The sequence below is a fragment of the Tyto alba genome, unplaced genomic scaffold (genome assembly GCF_018691265.1).
Source record: "Tyto alba isolate M040663 unplaced genomic scaffold, T.alba_DEE_v4.0 Super-Scaffold_17, whole genome shotgun sequence".
Taxonomy (NCBI): domain Eukaryota; kingdom Metazoa; phylum Chordata; class Aves; order Strigiformes; family Tytonidae; genus Tyto; species Tyto alba.
Genome location: NW_024881279.1, coordinates 6,223,074 through 6,244,918, shown reverse-complemented (window position 1 = coordinate 6,244,918; position 21,845 = coordinate 6,223,074). Strand labels below are relative to the sequence as shown.

Genomic DNA, 21,845 nt, shown 5'->3' with positions numbered 1-21,845 from the left:
TGGTACATGGACAGACAAGTTATAAATGATGAGATTATAATTGCACAAATGTTTGAAAATATATTTCATGCTTTCATGTGGTACTTTAATATTGCACATACAGAGGAAAGGTGATGGAATAATATTTTTAATTCTGATTAGCACTGTAATAATGTTTGCTGTTTAAATTAGTTAATATTACTAAAGAAGATCTCTAATTTAATAAAAGAGACACAAACCCAGGTATTTCTAAGTGAGGGTGGCTTCCTCCCCAGTTGTATTCAGTATTATTTTGTCTTAATTTGTAGTGTAGATCATGGGCACTGTAGAACATGTTTGTGTTTATATAATTGCCCTGGATACCTTCAGAACACACAGAAAAACATCATTTGCAAACTGAAGAAGAAATAAAATGGAAAGCTGCCCCCATCCGTTAGTTCCTTAAAGATCAATTTTAATGTAATTTTAAAAGTTCTGATTTTTGGCACAGTTATTACTTTCTGTTTGGTTTCATTTCTGCTTTTGAAATACAGCTTTCTAGAGACCTTACATTAGCTTCACATATTACAGCTGACATTGAACAGAGGTATAAGGTATAACCCAAATATAAAAGACCATACATTTCCATGCATGATTAACTGCTGACTCAAGGTACTGCAGTATTTTTGATCTCCAAAGTTTAATAAAATTCAGGACAGGCAATAAGGAGTCACAGACAAATTAAAATTTATTGAGACAGACAAAAATGCAACTATTTCAGACTACAGTTAAGCATTTACAGTTAACCAAAGATAGCAAAATGCTCACATTCCACTTAACTCCTTATGGAAAAAGCACTCAGAATTTACTATGCAATTCTACTTACTATGGTAGTCTACATCCATCTACAGTAGGGACATCAAACTGAAACACGTAATATTTGGATTTCTCCTTACAGATCTACACGGTTAACAGTAACGGACATCAACAGCATTGAGAAAAGTATAAAAAGACCAAACCCACCTACTGTAGAAAGGGCTTTTTGATGTATAGTAACTGTACAAAGCAGTCTATGTATTAAACGAACTTGAATGGCATACAGAAGGGACTGCAATAAAAGCCAACAAATGTAGAAAGCTAAGCTTGAGTGATCTGTTGGTCTGTATCAAGTGGTGACCTTAGATCTATGTCATTGGCTGCTTGAGGGGAAAAATGCTACAAAACTTCTAATATCAAAATATTCCCATGCCAGAAATGTACACTGAGACTAACAGACTAGGCTGGAGAGGCAAAGAGAAGCATTCACTAACAAAGTGTTGTTTTAAATATAAACTTTACATTTTCAATATAAACTGTAGAATAAATATTAAATAAACATTTCAAATGGTTTAAAATAATAGAACAGAATAGCTTAAAAAAAGGCAAAGAAAAGGAAAAGGATTCTTTGTGTTCACAGCAAAGGCCAGTAATGACCCAAAAAACCCAACTGTGCTGAAATCTGAACTCAAAAAGATTTTGATTTAACCACAGTAGTTAAAAGGACACCTTGAAACATAAAGTAATACCTAACAGTATTTCAACATCACCATCTCTAATATGAAAAGGAGATTAAAAATTGGTGTCTCTAAAAGAATGGGACAACTCTGATTCTATTTTTTACAATGAGAAAATGTTTGGAAGGTCAATGACTTGATGCAGATGGGAAGTCCTCCTTTGCAAAAAATAAAAAAAATAAAAAAAAAGAAAAGAAAAAGAAAGGAATTAAAAGTTGGAATCAAATTAGATACTTTTCAAAGCATGAAGAATGGGACTTGATCTGGAAGAGCACTGGTTCTTGGTAGAATCACTGGTTTATTTTAAAGAAATAAAACATTTTCTTAATGCATCTTCCCAAATTGGACACACACACATATGCACGCACATATATGTGTATAAATGTATATAGACACACACATATATATACAAATGTATATATAGGCTGCAAATCCCCCAGGCACTGGAGGAAACCAGTAGCTCACAAAAGGGCTTTGCTAAATAGCTTTGTAATATTTGGGAATTTGCTCTTAAAGCAATCCATAGGCTGAGCTGCCCTTCCAAGCATGACAGCCCATCTGTCCTGTTCCTGATTCAGCTGTGACACCTTGTGATTCCACACCACTCTCTTTAAACTCTCTTGTAGCCGTACCCAACTGAAGTAGTCAATAAAGTGGCAATTTTCCAATGCTGGCCCTGATTCAGAAGAATCTTTGCACATCTGAAGCAGGCGACTGAACGATCACCTGGATGGAGTCTTCCTGAATCCAGGCCAGTGGGCTTAAAACGTCTGTAAGTGTGTTTTGTTTTGTTTTGTTTTTTGTTTCTGTGTGAAGGGAAAGGTGCTACCAGAGACAGGTAAACCAGCCAAGACATCTGCCCTCTTACCTTGCTGTGCTGGGCACAGAGCCGTTTGACTGGGACCCACAGCGTGTTTGAGTTGGTGATTCTGAGAGACTGTAATTGTTTTATAGTTTGAAAGAAATATATAATGCCTGCCAGCTCTGATTTGGAATAGTTGTATGTGAGAGATTACAGCTAGGAGAGGCTCAATGGTGTTGAGAAATGGATGGTGGTGGGATGTCTGCTCATGTAAACTGAAGGACGTCCACGTTCACTTTTAAAGTCTTATTTAACAGCTTTTATTTAACCACCTTGCATGTTTGCATATGACACAGAAGGGCTGCAGCCTTGGACCCTGGAGCTGCCTGCAAGGGCTTGGTTAGGCAGGCTTTAACCTGGTGAGGTGCTGGGCAGGGGAAGGGATGGACTCTGTGGCCTTTGAAGTACGTCATAGTTCCAGGATAGGCCAGTGCAAAGGGTCACGGGATTGCAGAAAAAACTAGTTGTGTGTAGAGAATGAGTCCAGTCAGGAGGATAAGTGTAACTCTGCTGATTGTGGTCCTCAGTTTTATGTCAGAGTGAAAGGGCAACTCTGTGCCTCAGGCAAGTCCTGCACAGGGCAGCAGAGCTAGACCCAGAGAGTAAGGGTTTAATTAATAAAATACCATAAGGAAACCAGCCACGATGTTTGAGAAGCAAGCTATTGATGGTGTGCAATTGCTTCTCACAGAATCATACTATTTAGGGAAACAGAAATGCTGGTTGTATCTGTTCCTCTTGCAAGTCAGCATAATTTTCTAGGAAAAGCAAATAGAAAAAGTGTGCGTGTGTGCTGTGCAGCTCATGGACAATGATTTTAAAATAAATTTTCAAAAGCTATAGGAAAACCAAAGGGATTTGAGGCAGGGCAGATTGCAGGCCTTTTGCAAACGACTGTGATGGCAGATTTTTGGGAGGATGTGGGGGCGTGAAACAACACACAACAAATTCCTCATAATTTTACACATCCTTCTGCATTAATAACAATTATGCAGGCATGCTCTTTGTTCTCAGGTCATTAATCTAGCTAAATAGGAAATGAAAGAGGAGAAAACAACTGAGCCCCTACACCACATGGTGTCTGAAAGGAGATCCTCTTCTGTATTGCTCTTCTGATCATGTCTGAAAGCAGCGGTCCTACACACAGAAGGAGAGAGGCTGCCAGACTCTGCAGTGGGCATTGACTCTGGAAAGCACTGAGGACCCCAGTCCTCAGGCCAGTGTTCCTAAAAAACTGACTTCTGTCACCCAGCATGGTATTTTCCTGCTTTTGAGTGAATACGTAACCAGCCATATTTTGACTCCATATGTGTCCACCTCTATAGCGAACACTAACATAGAGGGAAAAAAAATTCAATCTAATTATTTTTCTGTGTTATAAGCACATTTTTCATTCTGCAAAATAACTTACAGGCAAATCACAGGCACTGAAAAAATACTTATATTTGTATCCTAATGCAAGAGTGGGCTAAGATACCTCTTAATGTTTCTAAACCCAGCAAAAATAATAAAAGGTCACCACAGTACATTACTGCATCAGAGAACTGCTATGGGAAAGGACACAGCAAATAATTTAATATAAACATGCTGTGATACAGTTGAAGAGCTATGAATATATGGAGATGCTGAGGGAATCACAGATTGTATTTTAATACTATTCTCTTTTATGTATGTGTATTATGAGTGTGCAGCTTGTCACACTGAGCAAAGGGGTTATGCTTTTGAAACATGACCACCTAAAGTTGCTTTTTTAAACAGGCCAAATAAATATTAACTATTTAAATTAAAGAAATGACAGCTTATTATTTTTGATGGTTAGTGTCTTTGACAGCTTTATAACCTTGGAATGAGGGATTGCTAAGAGTAAGAACAGGCAGATCCATCGTGTGTGAGCAGGAAGCAGAGGCTGCCTACATGATGTTAGTGCAACTCTTGGTGCAAATGAGTTCAGACAGAAGCTGGGGAACAGTTACGGAGGGGGTTATGATGCTACAAATTCACAAAACACTCTTTCCTTAAACACTTTGAAAGGCAGATGGACTCTGTTCCCTGCCTGTAGGGCTTGGTCCATCATAGCTACAGGTTCTCAGCATCTCTTAAGATCAAGGCCATGTTCCTTAACCAAATAAACTGTGTCAGTGAGCTGATCTATTCTCTTGTGGGAGTTTTGCCATCAGTGTGGACCCATTAGCAGAGAATGTAAGGAAGAGAAAGTCCTACCAGTGGGTTTCTCTCTGGATTAAACCCCAAACACTGGGCAGCCAGAAGTTGTTATCCAAAGGACTTACTCTTTACTGGAACATAACAAATATGGACTAGAAAATGAGGCACCTACTTTTCCTTCTTCATGAAAGAAAAATAACTGTTTCTGATATGATCCAGGTAACAACTTATGACACAAATTCTCTAACATGAGAAGGGCTTCTAAGCCCTATTGGTTTGTTGAACCCCTTCTGTGATTCTTCTTTCACAGGATATATTTCATAAGATGTGCAAGTGAGGATTAAGACATGAAATGTTTTTGAAACAAAACTCATTGCCCCTGTGGATAAAACAAAAATCCCCCAAACCAACTGAACAAAAGTTATATTCCAAACAGTCCTTGCTGGAAAAAAAAAAAGTTGTCTTCCAAATTAAATAGACTACAAAATTAAACTCAGTGGAGAGAGGGAATATTTGTGCCAGGTACTCTCAGATACAATTGCAGAGATATGATGTGACTTGAAATATTGTGCAAAATGTGAGTCCTCATTACGATGGGCACTACCATATATAACCAATTTCATCATCCTTATCATCATCTTCATCTTCATCATCTTCATTAGCTGCTCTTACATGAATCTTCAGTTTCCCGTCTTTATCTTTTTTTGCTGCTTCAGGTTCCTCTTCCAAATCATCCAACAATACAACAGATCCACCACTGCCAAAATCCCCTGAGGTTTCTTGCTCTTCTTCTGAAACAGGTGAGCAGGAAAGGTCATTCCCTCACATGGCACCAAATCCCTTGTTCATCACTACCATTGTCATTCAAGCCACTGTCATCTGCAATGTTACTTTCTAAATTCCTTGGTTCAGCTATTCATGAAACAACCTCTAAATTTTGTTTTTTCATCCAGAACTGGGATAAATATATATCAGTTGATTCTGAAAAATTTACTTGCATAAAAACCTATGCATCATCCTCCTCCTAGAGACTCATCTGGAGAGTCTCAGTTCACATATATGCAGGCCAGAAAACCATTTCTCATTGGTAAATACATCCATCCCATCACAACTCTGTAAACCAGGCTAAAAATATTCCACAAATTGATTTTGAGTACATAAACCATGCTCTGCAAATGTAGCTATTCTGGGCATCTCAGACCTTCTAGGTCTCTACTTTTTCTCTTCCTTCTCAAAGAATACAGCTGCATCCACAACCATCACTGAAACCCTCTGAAGGAATATAGCTGAAATCTTGCTTGCCTAGGTATAACAGCTAATTGGTGATTTCACATATCTACATAATATTGTCCTGTCAGCAATTTTATTTGGCTCGGTTGTTAATTTATAAAATTTTACATATTTAGCCCTTCTTTTTATCTGGAAAGACATTATTCATGAAGTCTCAGTAAATGTGTATTCCAGAGTATACGGAACAATATCTTTAATAACTACACATAGAAATCCCATAGCCTTAATTTTTATATCAGTTAATACATTTACCGGGCTGCTACCAAAAATATATTCTTATCAGTGGTTATTGATTGTTAGCTTCTGCTGCACTCTCCCAGTTCAAAGGACCAATATATATATAAGGACCCTATTTGTAGTCTGAATATGAGAATACAGGAGGACTTTGAACACTGGTATTCATGCTTCCCTGTTGTCACTTTTGTTATCGTACTCCATCGCACAGCAATGGCAGGGCTTACAACTGTGTTAATTCCTTTCTTGTCTGAGGAAAGCACATCATTACTCACCACAACTTACTGTCCCTTGCTTTCTTGAGCCAGCTATCTCATTCCCGTACTTATCAACACACCAGCACTGCCCTGTGCTGCCATGACACTGAGTGGCTTTGTAATAACCTTCTTCATTGCACCGAGGGATGAAAGCACCTGAATAAAATATAAGGTGTAATCAGTAATTCAAGCCTCTGTAGAAACAAGCAGGTATAAGGAGTATTATGAATTTGTCACTTATTTACATGAAGATCTTTACAATGTTGGGAAGAAAATACATGTGATTATCTGGTGCCTAAAAGGGAGCAGAAATTATATATGATTGACTATTTTCAGGCACCCTGGTCACTGCACAGCACATAAATATTTGTGCATATATAGCACACAGAGGGTGATGACAGACGGTACTAGAGATAGGTTCAGTCTGTCCCTGAACGATTAATATTCCCATAGAGCCCCTTTCAGATTTAACTCCTGGTTTTAAACTTTTCTTCCCAACTGGATTATTACCCCAACTTCATTAATTCTGCATTTCCCTTCCATTTGCACTCCTTCAGTGTTTATCATATAAGTCTTGCCACAACACTGTAATTATCCCTAGAAGGTATCTGCCATCTGCTTGCTATTCACAGTAATCTGAAGCTCAACTTCCAACTTACTGCGCATTCCCATGTATAAAAGAAAAAGTAATGCATAAGGGATACAGAGAGGGAAAACAGGATCTGAAGTGAGTAAGTCGTTGGATTTGAAGCCTGAGATTTGTCTCACAATAAAACCAATATAGTTCAGCCTTGTAGAGTGTGGTTCATTCTGGCTTCTGCAGACAGGGAAGCTCTCAGGAGAAACCTGTTTTATTGTTCCCACCATTTTCAGCAGATATAGCAAATGTACTTCAGTATGAAAATCCCTCTTGTCCTTTGAGATGAGTTAGTTTTATTCCCAGGGGAGGTCAGTACAGTCATTTTCCCTTCTTTGCCAATCGCTTCAATTTGAAACATGGCAGAGATCCACCCTTGCCCCCAAATTTCTTGTGTCAAATGATTTTTGAGAAAGCATTTTTATTCTTTGTCAAAGATACCAGTGATTTACTGGTCACACAGTAATTTTTTTAACTAGTTCAATGTGTACAGCATCTCTTCAGACAGTTCATGTGTCAAAGGGGCTATTTCCAGTACATTTCTCACAGAAAAAATGAGTGAGAAGGTGATTCTCAAATGTCAGGAAATTTCCTATATAAAAGATGTAAAAGTGGAAGTCAGTCAGTCTCATACACACATGTCTATATAAAGTGAATCCTTGCATTTCAAACTTGTCACACTGCAGATCTTGTCTAACATTTGAGTGTTGCTAATGTAGGTCTGAAAGACGAGAACAGAAACCTTTGAACATCTGCAGAAATCTTTGTATATCGGATCAGTTTTGGAGACCACTTCACATCCATTAGCGAAAGTATTTTCAATAACTTCAAAGCATGACCTTATAGCAGGTTCACTTATAGTTACCACCATTGTATTCATGTACAAGTGTAACCATACTGATGACTGCCAAAGACTAATTTTCACTATTTATAAAAAAAAGGTTCTAATAACCTTGTATAAGTATTTGTCTTTGCAGGTTTTTGTAAGTTAATGCTCACCATTCAATCCTTTATTTCAATATTGATTTAGAAAGGCTTTTTTTTTCATATTTATGCTCATGTCCTCTATCTGTTAAGCATTCCAGGTGTTTATCAGACTATATACAACCTTGGGAAAAGTTCTCAGGTGCTGATTTTGAGCTGATACAAATCAGCATAGCTGTACCCGTGTCACTGGAGCTCCCCTGTTATATCAGATGAGCATCTGGCTCCAGGAAATAATCAAAAGGAGAACCTCAGTGCTATTGCAAGGTGAGCTGAGAATGGCCTCTGCATTTTAAACTGTCTCATGCTTTCTCTTTTCCTTGGGCAACATGACATTTCCCTTGGGCAACACGACCTTTCTATTCTTTGAAACAGGACTTTTTGCATAGTTTCACTGTGTTTCTTGTAAGGTATTAAAATGTTTCACACTGCCTATAAAAGCCATAGATTTAAAAATAAATTATGGTCCAGGCTCGCTGCCAACATAACTGTGTGTGGAAAGGAATCACACTTTGGGTCACAGCGAAGAGTAGAAGGTACTTTTCCTTCTGCATGGGATATTTGTGCCAATTTGTATATAACACTGGAGCTTTAAATATTTAGCTGTGCATACTAATGTTACAGTATTTGCCAACCATCAGAGGGAAGATTACAGCATGTCCTCTCCAATGTGCCAGGTGCAGGTGGTAATCTGGTGAGGACAGAGAGTTGCTGGGAACAAGTGTACACTGTGATGATTCGTCCTATAATCCTACACAGATCAGTCCCTGTGTTCATTAGAAATAAGCTCTGGCTACAAGCTCTGCTATTCTGGAGCATGGCATTCAGACAGCCCCATTTAGTGGCAACATTTCACCCCATAATTTGGTTTGGCATCAGAGAACATCTGCAGGGTTTAGAAGGAGAAAGGAGTTCACATTTCATCTCTAGAGGTTCTTGCACAAGAGGGGAGAGGATTGCTAGTGGACTGGCTTTACTATTAAGCACTATAAAACGTTAGTCACTCCCCACTGAACTGCCTCAGGCTACTTAATCCTGCTTCCCTCATCCCTCTTTGTCCCATGAAGTATTAAATTAGTCCACACAAACTTGAACAGATCTGATGAATCTATATCCTCTTTATGGATCCAGACCTATAGCTCTCTTTTTTTTTTTATCATTTCCTTATCTTTATAATACTCCTTTTCCTCAGAGGACATAGGAAGAATAATTGTATGCTAAAGATAGTGAAGCACACAGGTAAAAACCTACAGAATTAGGTGCTAGCTCCCTGTATTAGCTATTACGTTAGTTGAATTCACAGGGCTGATACAGAAGAAAACAGTGACGGGCGCATAAATTTATTACCTTAGTGATGTGGGAGAAGCATTATCAGGCTGCACAGTTGTATGGTCTAAAAGTACACTCTCTGCAGTTAATTGTACTCTAGATAAACCTGGCAGGAAAAGATGTATAGTGCTGTTTACTTTTAATTCAGTCCCCTGATGCTAGACTCTATTTGAAAGCCTCCAAATGCAACATATCTAATGGCAATGGCTTTGAAGTACTTTGTTGCAAATGTCATGTGTTTTGAAAAATAGAGAACAAAATATCAAAAGTCATCATTTTTCATCAATGGATGCAAGTTAACAGAATTCTTCTTCATGCGCACTGCCCAGACTGTAAAGGCTTTGCTCTATATGTCAGGGAGAGAGAAGGAAAGAGAGTAATTAAGGGTTAGTTTCTCTGAAAATATTCATCTCTCTTTTCAATCTTTATTGTTGCTACAAGCGTGTTTTTTGTCACGTGTATGTTTTGGTTTCCATTTGCATGATTTTTCAGTCAGTGAAGAGAAAAGACAATGTTTTCTGTTGTATAAATAGCTATGAGATCAGATTAAAATCTCACAGACTGGTGCCATTATGTAGGCAGACTTTCAAGGTAGGTGAAGCAAAAAGTTCCTCTCTATATTATAATTTTCTAGCTTGTGGAACAACCTATGCCTGACACTTCTTGATTTGTTGAGTTTAGCCACTTTCATCCTTCATTTTTTTTTTTAATACAGTTGACTAGAAGTTATTTGCGGTAAGGGACCATTCTTACTGCTTTTACTTTGTCATTTTACTCCTGCTATTGTGATCAGATCCCAGTGATGTGCTACAACTGCCTGCATGTTGTACTACCTGCAATATAGCCATCATTTTTCCCTGCACACCGGAACAAACCACTTATGTTTCAACACAGATGACATTTATTGCATATAGCAAATAACAGCAAAACATAGAATAAATATGGGGTAGCCAAAGCTATCAGGAACTGGGCTTCTTGTTCTTTTAGGTGGCTTTGAAAATCATGACACCCTTGAGACAGGGAACACCATGACTTCCTCTGCCACAACATGCATTTGAACACAAATGCAAAATAGTTATTGAATGAGGCACATATACAACTGAGTGATCAATCCTCCCTTCACTCCCACAGCTATGAACAGCAGGAGTTGTAGCTCTGAAGTATCTTAATCTTTATGTGAATCTGCTATGAAAGGATGATGGAACTAAACCACAGTCCCTGTGGCCTTTGGGAATATTTATTCTTATTTTAAACCAATGAATCCATGTTGGGATTCTTCATAAGGTACCTGAACCCTGAATCCAAATGGTACTGGTACCTGGGAATGGCAGGGTTTGGCTAAGATGAGCTTTGCAGAAGCTCTGTTTGTAGGGTCTGCTGATGAGTAGCTAGAAACATCAAACTAAAGTCTGAGAGCAACCTGAGAAGCATTGCAGCAGAGCTGACATGCATGTTCTGTGGTGCAGCTAGTGATGATGGGAGAACCTGACACGGGTTCTTGATGATGGGCCTGACAGCCTGGGTCTGAGGTAAGCCTGACTTTAAGGGTGAAATGCAGTGCTTTCTGCAAACAGAGACTTTAATCCGTACAAGTAGGCCTCGTGATTTGGCTCTATGTACACAAATGAGCTAGGACAGCAGTTTCAATAAAATACCACCACATAAACACTGGGCTACATAACACTTTGTGATTTTAGGGTATGGAATTAGTTACTTTAAATTTACTCAGTTCAACAACTTGAATTTTTAGCAATTAAATGAGAAAATGCCATATGAGGCACCTAATTTTAGATATCCATCAGAGCACTGTAAGTTAGGAATCAGTTCAGGCTCCCAACAGTCAATGGAGAGAGGGGCCGGCATCATCACATCTTACAGCATGGAGCATCCTGCAGGGCTGCCCAAAATGAGATTATATGAATTTCTGTTTTCAGATACATGGAATATACTGAAATATTTTTAAGGATGTTTAGGCAAACCTGAACCCCAAGGAATATATTAATTGAACCATAACTGGAAGAAGACATGAACCCACTGGCCCTGCACTGTGACACCTTCAGTAACCTTTAAATGGGAGGCTTAAATATCAAGCAGCCTCTGTATTTATTCTGACCTAAAAGGTGGTGAAGGCAGTATCAATCTCTGTGCAGACAAAGCTTTGCATTTCTGGAGAGCTGTAAATTAGTTCTGAACCTGTTGCCACACTGACACCTGTTCTGTATGTTGCTATCTCATTATTTGTTTAATTTCATAGTGTCAGGCCTACGCTCTGTTGTGCATATTCCTGACTCAAAACATTAGTCTCTAATTGAAAAACCATTACTGCATATAAAGTTACAATAATCACAGAAGCTTTAATTAGTTGAGTAAATGAATAACAAGTAATCGAACTTACCCAACAGACTCTTCCCTCTACTTAGCTTTTGAATTCTATTCATTTCATTCTGGCAGGGAAGACCTAAGATATAATGTATGAGAATCAGTTTCCAGATGGTACGGGACAAACTCTGTAATGACTGGCTTCACTACTGACATGAAATGTAGACTACTATACACCTGGGAACGAAAGAAGCCCATATGCTGGTACTGTACTGCAGAACAAATTTATGTCATTAGCTCCACTAATTAAAGAAAAAAAGAAGCAACACACTGTAGTTGAGAATAGTGTTTGGGGGCCATTTTCATTGTTAAACCATTTTTCCTCTTTTTTCACCAAACTGACATAATGCCAGCTCTCTAATTTATGATTTGCTAATTGACTAATTTCTACATTAATAAAAGAGTAACTTCTTGAGCTTTCTATCAGCAACAGAGCCTATTTCTAGACTGTGTGCACTGGAACATACTACTTTTTTTGTTTTCATGATCAAAGGATATTAATGTAGTTCATCTGTGACATTAAACACTGCTACACAATGCCCTTTCACACCAGTGCTGGAGAAAAGAGCTTTTTAACACAGCTGTCTGCCAATTATCAAACTATCACTATACACAGGTCAATCAAACCTGAAACACAGGGAGACCCAAACAACTTTGTACGACAAATTGCACAACTCACCGCCTGGCTTCTGGAAGCAGTAGCACCACTCATTGTTCGAAAGCTTTCCGTCTTTGAAGGAATCACAAGAGTTGAAGAGAGGCTTGACGCATGGCTCATACTTATCCAGATAAATGGCACTGATCTCTGAGGGATCCAGCAGCAGGTCATAGTTCATGTCAAGTTTGTTGAACATCCAGCCTAAGGAATCCTTACAGATTGGTAGTATGCTGGTGTCAAATCCTGTAACAAGATAGACAAATATGCCCAGCTGAACCCCAGCACGCTCATTGTACAGGAATTACTGCTAAGATGAAGCCTTGGTAAGGTTTTTTGGCTGGACTCTGAACATCAACCTGACTTGCCCAAAGCAGAACAAAATTCTAAGACTGAACTGACTGTGTAAAGCTTAAACCCCAAGCACAGCTACAGACTAGAACACTACTCACACTCTTTAGGAGCTGTGGGGTGGGAAGGACTGAGATTCATAGCTGATTACTGTAATGCAAAGTTATTTCTACTCAAAAAATTATCACATTTTTTTTTACTGTCCTCAGCCCAAGTGGGTTGGCTTTGTTCCAAGAAACTGAAATGTGATGAGAAAAGGCAGCTTCCATCCAATTTTCAAACTAGATGGAGTCTGAATGTGATTTAAATCCTGTTTTCCCAGACCTGTTTCTACTTCCTTGATCAAATTATTTCTTAGTGTGCTCTCACCTTCCACCTCTCATCCTAGCTCTTCACTCTTCAAAGCCCTGCCTCCTGTGGTGGACAACAAAATGCTTTGATCTGGATTGCAAGCTGCCTGAGGGAGGCAAGGGGAGAGACGGGACTAAGCATCTCTCTTGCTTGCACCGCTCTGAAGAACAGCACAGCTTCAGCTGGGAGCTCCAGATCTGCGCATGCTCCTGTGTGCCCGCCCAGTACCATTCCTTCTTGTGCTCTCCAGAATTGTGCAGCAATACATGATTCTGCTCTTTGGAAACCATTGTCATCATTCATTTTAATAGCACAGATCCTTAAAAGACTGCAGCAGCAGCAGTGGTTATCACAGAAAGATCAAGTCATGCATATAGATATCCACAATGTATATAAGATATATGTTCCAGTATTCTGCAGTCTTCACAAAAGCAGCGGCATTGCCTTCTTTCACAAACAAGACAGGGCATTATAAATCCATACTGTCACTTCCAGTGCTTGGTACAAACATGGACTAATTTCCAAGTTATCTACGATGTAAGGAAGTGTATTTGTAATGCAGAGTTAATAAATATGATAATAAGGATACTGGTTTCAACAAGGCTCTGAAACATGCACACACTGGCTGGGGATTTACAGGCACAGAGGGTACCTGAACCAGGCACTCCGGGCTCCTCATGCTGGTTCATGTGTGCAATAATCTGTCTGTGCACTAGCCATTCTGCTACAGGCCACATGGAGAAGCCTGATGAGTTTTTCCTTTTGCTGCATATTTCAGTGAAAGAGGTCAAGCTTAGCTTTATTTGCTGTATGTGTCAAGTCTCATTTCAGGGTGCTGCTTTGTTAAAGTGCAACCTAAAGTGGTGCTGGAATCACGCTGACAGTTTGTCCAAGCTCTGCAGCCTACCTGCTATTTTAAGGTTTAATCCAAAGGAGGTCAGTGCTTTATGCTCGAAGCTGTGCTTTTTGTATGCAACTGCAGCTGAAGGTTGTCAGTGACATGGAGGAACAATCAGAAGGGTTAACTAATGGGAAGGTTTATGTCATTCATAATACATGTTTCTCTAAGAAGGCAAGAAGGTAACACCATTTCCCCAGGGCTAGAGGCAGCTCAGGCAGGGAAGAGAGAAATCATGCTGAACATTTCATCACATTTTTGTGCTGTTATCTCCTCTAACATTATCTAATTGAGTCTGAGCACAGTGAAAAAGAACAAGGCCATGTGAATAGATGTAGGGGGGAAGCCTGCTTGCCTTGCTGAAGCAATTAGGACTACTGACTTCGATTATTTTATGAATATGAAGAAGGCAGGCAGGATTTGGTCACTGTGCAATGTCTTGTTGAGTGAAAAGATTAAGAATCCTTGACTTTGCTTTTACAAGGCATTGAGGAGCAGGGCACGTAGTCCTGCTTTGGGTGGGTGTATGCTGTGCCTGATTCCCCACCACAGAGCAGTTTAAAAGTAGCCAAACAGGCAGGGGTGGATCATTCAGTTGCCTGGTGAAGCTGCGATCAGCATGTGCTCCAGCTGTCCTAGTTTTAACAGCTACCAGGGGAAAAACAGCCAGGTTCTGCTGGCTGCTGTTTTTCTGCACATATCCATTCTCTGGCGATAGTCTTTACACCCTGTTGTGGCACTTGCTGCTGCTAAGGTTGTACAACAAGGTCTGTTGTACAACCAGTTGATTATGGTACCTCTTGCTCAGTCCTATGCGTTGCTAAGCTGTCAAGGCTCAGTACAGAGAGGAGGAGATCCTGGCATGAACTTGTCCCTGACAGTGTCTGTGGATTATTTCTGGGTCTTGTTTTCCTCCCTGCTGGGAAGTCTTTATCTGTGTATACAACATCCATTCAAGGATACAACAGCTGCGTGCCCTCAGTACTGATGTGTCTGAGCAGATCACAAGATAGTGACTGATATAAATACGAGGCTACTCTGTGACATACCATCAGGGCTTGGATGTGAGATACAATCATGAAAGTTCACTTACAAAGAAATTTAATTACATTAGTTGAAGTGTTTTTGATTGTAATGTCTTATAACAAGGGAGCTTTCACTGTTGTGAGCAGAGTTCCAGATTAGGTTTATTAAGAGGCTGTATTATTAAGCAGTGCTGAATTATTAGTCACTGTGGACTGGAAGTCTTTAAATATTACAGTGGTAGGTGTGATGGAAAGCCCTCAGCTAGATGGCTGTTATCAGTGAAGAGTTTAATTCTTTAATTGTCCCTCAATATGTGGCTGAAGTTGAATAACAGTACCTACTTTTGCTTCGTATTGTCTCCTGGTAAAAGCTACTGCCCATAAATCACCTTTTTCAACATTGAATCTGCAGTCCAAAACTAACAATCCTTGATGCTCTCAGTACCCAGCAACAGGAATGAAAGCAAAGTGTGCCCTGAGTATGCAACATGGGCTCTGACTTACTGTGTAACCAGGGCAGCTGATGGAAAATGGTTCTTGGAACTCACTTACCTTCACTGGGAGGTCACTGTGCTCCCATCAACTTGGTGATGCCAAGTGATGTTGAATGACTTAACTCCTTTTTGGAGTCGTTTGATATACTTGCTTATAAATATGATGCAACATGCTGGAGAATTAAACCACATACTGTAATTCTGTAAGGAATTAAGTGCTTGGTTAACAGGCTGGACTTCTAGCACAGCAGATCTGGAATAACAGTAACTTCAGTGAGAACTTTTTTGCATCTTTCTGTGCATCAGCTCAGCACGGCGGTGCTTATGAGGTGAAGCAAGAGAATGGTGCAGGCTTCATATCCCTCTTGCTCTTGGCTCCTTGGCAGAGGCTGCCAACACAGATGCTAATTAATGGCAGTTGTAGTGGTGGTCACTCTCATTTGGACACCTGCTCACAAGGACAATGATTGAGACCATCATGTTTCTCATTCTAACTGACAGCTGTTCAGCATCCTAGCAACTTTAATTCACTACAGATCTGGAAGGAACTCAAACTGGTGACCTACATGTAAAAGTCTTATATTCCATTAATACATAAAACGCTCCACCTCCTCTGAATTAAAATGGAATTAAATTAAAAAAAAGTATTTAACTGAAAATACTAATTAAAATAAACACACCTTCTGGCACATAAAATTATTTTCCCCCTTCAAGAGTTGACTTAAATGAGCCAATTTTATTTTATTAAAGTACACTACAATTAAATTAACAGGGGAATAATTAACCTAATTTCCCCCATCACTTAAAATAAAGGAAAGAGGAGAAGAAATGTTCCCCAGAAAAAATCCTTTATATTGCATAGATCTCAAGTAAAAGAAAAACAACTCCCACTCCAGCCAAAGAGACCACTCTAGATATAGTATGGGAATGTTATGAATTATCAACAGGCTCAGGAGCAATTTGAATCTGATCTTACTACCTAATTAGTTTTATTATTTCCTTGTGTCAAAGCAAGTCCCTGAGTTGCTTATATTATTTATTGAGGAGATTTCAATTGTACAAAGCCTGCAGAAGACAAAGTTCCTGGTCTATGGTGCTTTGCTGGTATCTGGCAGATAGCTTATTGAATGAGGGTTTCAGATTTCGAACACAATGACTTGCCATCATCCTATTGCTTTCAAGAAAGTTTTTTAAAAAAAAGGTACTTTTTCTTCACCTGGGGGTGAACTTAATACACTCAAAAAGCTTATTTACACTCACAATAACATTTTGAAAATTTAATGTAGCATAGAGAAATCTCTGCTGGAACACCTTCTCCAGACAGCTGATGTGTCCGAGGCATCGTAGTCATTGCAAACCACCACCTGTTCCTTTTACTGCCACAGGGACATATCCAAAATGGATTACTTTGAGAATGTGCATGCCTTTTAAGACTTTACAGGTATAACCAAACCAGTTCAGTTGAATGAAGTAATCAGCCTGGTGAGGAAGGCAATGCATGCAGAGCAATAAAAAAAAGGCAGTGTGTACAACAGAGTGTATTTCCACAGCTGCATGTGTTCTGTTTGCCAGGATTCACACAAATTCTTTTTTTTTCCAGCTTGGGTATGTGAACTTTGCTTTGAATTCTGAGCCCTGTTTAAGATGTCTTGCATTTTTACAAATGTTTGAAGTTGAAGTTAGGGGAAGCCAAATACTGCAATCCTTACTCTCTGTATTTTCAGTGCTACCAGAGAGAATTGAAGTTGTAGAATTTGGCACATGCAGCTTAATTCATGAATACTGTTGCAAACTCTTAAAAAGAAAAGCAAGCCCAGGTTTTGTGGCATTCAAAAATGTTTTAGGCATCTTAACTCATAAAGTTTTTTTCTTTTCTTTTTTTTTTTTTTTTTTTTTTTTAACTGACATATAAGAAAATAAGAAAATGTGCCAAACTCACTCAACAGTCTAAAAATTAACATTGTTGAGATCAAGTGTTTAAGATCATCAAGACAGCCTTTCATATAAAAGCTGCCAAGAATCAAACTAAACTAGAAAGAGATAACAGCTCCTCTGTGAATCTGAGCAAACACTGCAGAATTACCAGGAATGTTTTTCTCACTGAAATTGCTTCAGCAAAATAAAGACCCAACACCTTTAGGAATTAATTTGGTTTTTGGCCTTTGGTAGTGTCCTCATGAGGCTCACAGGTCATCTGCATGAAAAACAGCCTTTTGACATTCTGATAAAGTTAGATTTCATGTGTTTCTGGGCATAAAGGACTTCAGACAAAGTTTTAAGTCTCTGGCATTTTCTGTCATGGGGGCTGAAATAAATTCACATCTTGAAGCCATGATTAGCTGTACATCCAGTTGTCCTTTTGCGCTATGGTTTGGCTTCCTCTACAGGATAATATCCTTTTTTTTGGAGTACTGTTGAAGAAATAAGTAGGACCTGGTTTTAAAGATACTTTGTTGTAAACACTGTGTAAAGTAAGGGGCTATGTGAAAAAGGTCAGTTACACAGAACATGGCTTGTTTCACCACATAGTTTTAAGATGCAATTAATTACTTGGCATTAATGAGGTTTGACTATAGTTTTGAGCAATATAGCCTGTGGTATATTCTTTCTCTTTAGGAAGAGGCAATATATTGCTACACAAGCTCAGAAGTAGCACAAAAGAAGAATGGCTGTGGAGACACGGATGATCAGTCAGTACACATCCTGATGTGCTGGGTCTGCTCCACGGCACCTTTAGCCCCACAGTCTCACACTACGTAGAAATGAGGCACTAGGATCAAAAGAGCAGTAAAAGTGAGCAGTTGACTGAACCCTTCAAATTCTCTGTGTGCAGACCCTGGCTTTATACAGCTTGTAAAAGAGAATCAGGGCAGTGAAATGAAGGTGGGTCACACACCTAGATAAAACTTGTGCATCCTACTTTGCAACCCAAGGGCCTGTGTGTTTTGGGACATACTATTTAAAAGGATTAATGAGTCCTTACAGAAAATGAATTCACATCTGCTCTCTGATGAATATGACCTCTTTTGATGCTGTTATCTGAATCTTTCCCCTCCCTGGTGGGTAAATGACATCAAAATCGGTCATGTTGGCTTAACCCACAGAGAGTAAATGTCCTCTAAACTGTTCATTTTCTTCCATTCTTTTGGGAAAAAAAAAAAAAAAGCATCAAAAGAAGCAAAGATGGTATTATTAAATACCTGGGACACCACAGATTCCAGCTTTCCACACCATTTAACTATTCCAGCTCCATGGCTGCGATAGGGATGTTTTACTTATTATTTCTTTTATATAAGGTGTTAGCAGAAAATTGCAAAATAAAATTGAAGTGAGTCTTCTCCAACACTAGCATAATTTTCCCTATGCTTATATGCCATGTTTTTTGGCTCATGCCACTGACATTGGGTCAGAAAATGCTTGGCCATAAACTGGGGTATAAGCATACACCATGGTCCATCCCCAAGAAGCAATTTGGATGCAGTCACGTTGATTTGGAGGGTCGTGGAGTTTAACTATTGACATGGACTATATCATGCTAGTTAACCTAAGGGCTTGAGAAAAGTCCCTGAGCAGTTTTATTTACTAGGATAGATGTGACCTCCATGGCCTTCAGACACAGTTATTTGCCTGATTAACTTGTAAAGGTCTCTCTGTCTCTGACTGCTTGGTTTTAGAGCAGTTTGGGCCAAAGACAGCACAGAATGACTGCAGCTCCTTTAGAAAACAGAGCAGCTATTTATTTGCAGGACCAGGTCTCCTGCGTACCTGCTTACTCGCTGACACCTAGGCTTGGCATGACTTTGTAGCACTAACAGCTCTGCTCAGTCAAATGCTCTCTCAGACTGGGAAACTGCCTACAACAAAGTTCAACAGGAAAGGTGTTTTCTTACTGCCTTGTGCCATCTCCGAGCTTGTTGGTTTGATGACCCGATTGGCATCCTCGTGAAGAGCACCAAACCAGTCTTTTAGTCGCGAAGCGAGATTCCTCAGTTCTTTGTCTGTGCACACTAGAAAACAAAAACAAAAAACAAAGCACCAGATTGAGTCAGGAGCACCAGCGAAAAATCTTTCTCAAGATAGTCTACTATAAATATATTGTTTATGGTTGTAAAGTCCTCACTAAGAGCTCTGAAGTAAAAGAGAAGGTTAGGCAAAAAGAGGGAAGTTAAAAAGAAAATGTAAGTAAGTCATTATGAATTATAAGTTGTACTCCAGTATTTCCTCCGTAGCTGACATGAATTGTGATGGAAGAAGTGCCACACAGAGCTACCCGCAGGTTCTCAATTAGAGCTGTGTGACTATTTAACTTAAATGTTTTCACCTTTTAGGATTTCAGAGAAAAATATCAGCCAAACAGATGGGGAGGAGGCACATACTTGCCTAGACATACTAGTCAAACAAGATGCTAGTAATAATTTATAACCACATTTGGCTTAGTATAAGCCTATTATCACAGTAATAGGAAATATATGTACTTATTTATATACATACAAAAGAAAATTATTATGTTGCTCTAGTTCTACTACAAATGAGACTTTGCCACCTCTGAAGTCTGTCAATTCCATTTTGTTAGCTAGGTAAAACATTTATTTCCTTATAAACTTTTACTGAGAAATATCTAATTTTTCCAGAAATTTCTGCCAAGAGATTAATGTCCAGATGAAGCAAATATTGTTAAGGAGGAAAGCAGCATTAGTCACCAGTTTCTGTCAGAAAAAATATTCTTGTTTCTGTATCACATTTAGTGCTTAAAATTCAGATGCTCAGACAATATTATTATTCCTGCTATGCACTCATTCTACATTTTAAATGACATTTCTTGGAATACAGAGCAAGATTTTATGCCATAGAGGCAGACATCCTTCACAGGACAAGCCACAATATGTCTTCTCCAATTCACTGCACATTATAATATTCCTCCTTCCACCTTATTGAAGAACAATTGAGTCCCACATCTTGTCTTCTCAGGTTAAACTCACTGCTCCAATGACTGCAATGAACTTGCTGATATCTCACGGCTGTGGTGAGTATTTGTTCTCAAAGGTTTTTTTTTTTTTTTTTTTTTTTTTGTCAGAAATAACTCTGGAGTTTAAAATTGGACATTGTAGCACTTTCTAAGTGGAAAGAGTTTAGCATTTGGCAGGGGGAGGAAAAGAAAGATTTCCCCATTTCTCTGTAATGCTGAAAGAGTTTGATAGATCTTTCCTAATAGTGATAAAGCTATGAAGCTCATTATCCCACTAAAGCTGAGTCCAGATAAGGGAAAATTAGGTCATAAAGAAAAAAAACAACAATTCATGTAAAATAAATGGTAAACAATACAATATTAATTGTAAAGTGGCTTACATTACTGAAAAATCTTATTACTTTATTTTCTCAATTAAATTAACATTATATTTTACTCATTGTAAACTATCTTATCTTTGCAAGTTAAGACAAAAATCACAGTGTGATAGGATTTTTGAGCCCATCATGCCATTTTTTTCTGTAAGGAACATCTCATACTGCTGTTGTTCCTTGACTGTTACTCACAAACAAAGTCTTTTATCAGAGAAAAATCACAACAGAAGAAATAGCAGAACAAATTCCATCATCCTGCCTGTAACAAGCACCATCAAGAGATGCTGCCTGAAGGAGTGATGTGGTAGGAAGAAAATTAATTTTATAGGTAATAAATATTCAAAAACAAACTAATTCTATACAGGCACAAATGATTTCTTATTTTGTGACTTTAGATCCATAAAGATAAAGAAATTTCCATCATGCACTGATTTCAACAAGAGTTGGGTACCCAAATAATTGTTGGAGATGCTTCTTTTATATGAGATGGGAGATGATTTTCCTGTGTCCCGTGTTGAATTGTTATCAACTGATTTTCATTAGACAGATTTTTTGCCAAAATATTATTAGGCACCTACAGCAACATGAGAGATCACAATAGACTTCTTTTCAACAACCTATCCTCACAAATGGTTTCTCAGGAGGAGTGTACCAATAATGATATAATCTTTCAGAATTAAAGGCAGGCTGTATCTTTGCTTTCCTTCTGACAAGTAGCTGTCCTGTCCTTTGAAAGTCAGTTTTTCAAAGGAAAAAAAAGAGAAATATAGTGCATAAAAAGAAAGTGTTATTTAGCCAATACCTCATACATGACAGGTTATCCATATGTTCAGAGTATTTCACAAATGTATCTCCAGTCAAAACTTCACATACAAACACAGCTTTGACTACTGATTATATCAAATAGGTGAAAAAAAAGAGTATTCAGCTGTCCAAGAAATGAGTAACATAGTTTTATTGGGCAAACCTGATATTTATTAATTATTTATTGTGGCACACAACATCTTTAGGAAGCCAGGGCTGGAATTCTGACTACAAAGTGCCATTCCTGTGACATCCTGACACCCTCATCATGCCTTCTGTAT

At 38.7% G+C, this 21,845-nt stretch overlaps 1 protein-coding gene across 2 annotated transcripts in view; it reads right to left on the bottom strand.

Moving 5' to 3' along the window:
• Nucleotides 1-416: 416 nt before the first annotated feature.
• SPOCK1 (SPARC (osteonectin), cwcv and kazal like domains proteoglycan 1) overlaps nt 417-21,845 on the bottom strand; it is a 322,834-nt gene continuing 301,405 nt past the window's right edge. For both annotated transcript variants that reach the window (XM_033006056.2, XM_033006057.2), the window contains 5 exons: nt 19,311-19,427; nt 12,326-12,547; nt 11,663-11,725; nt 6,336-6,473; nt 417-5,327 (listed from right to left, as the gene is read on the bottom strand). In XM_033006056.2, the coding sequence (XP_032861947.1) occupies nt 5,137-5,327; nt 6,336-6,473; nt 11,663-11,725; nt 12,326-12,547; nt 19,311-19,427 (731 nt within the window). In that variant the 3' untranslated portion in view covers nt 417-5,136. The remainder of the gene's footprint in view (nt 5,328-6,335; nt 6,474-11,662; nt 11,726-12,325; nt 12,548-19,310; nt 19,428-21,845) is intronic.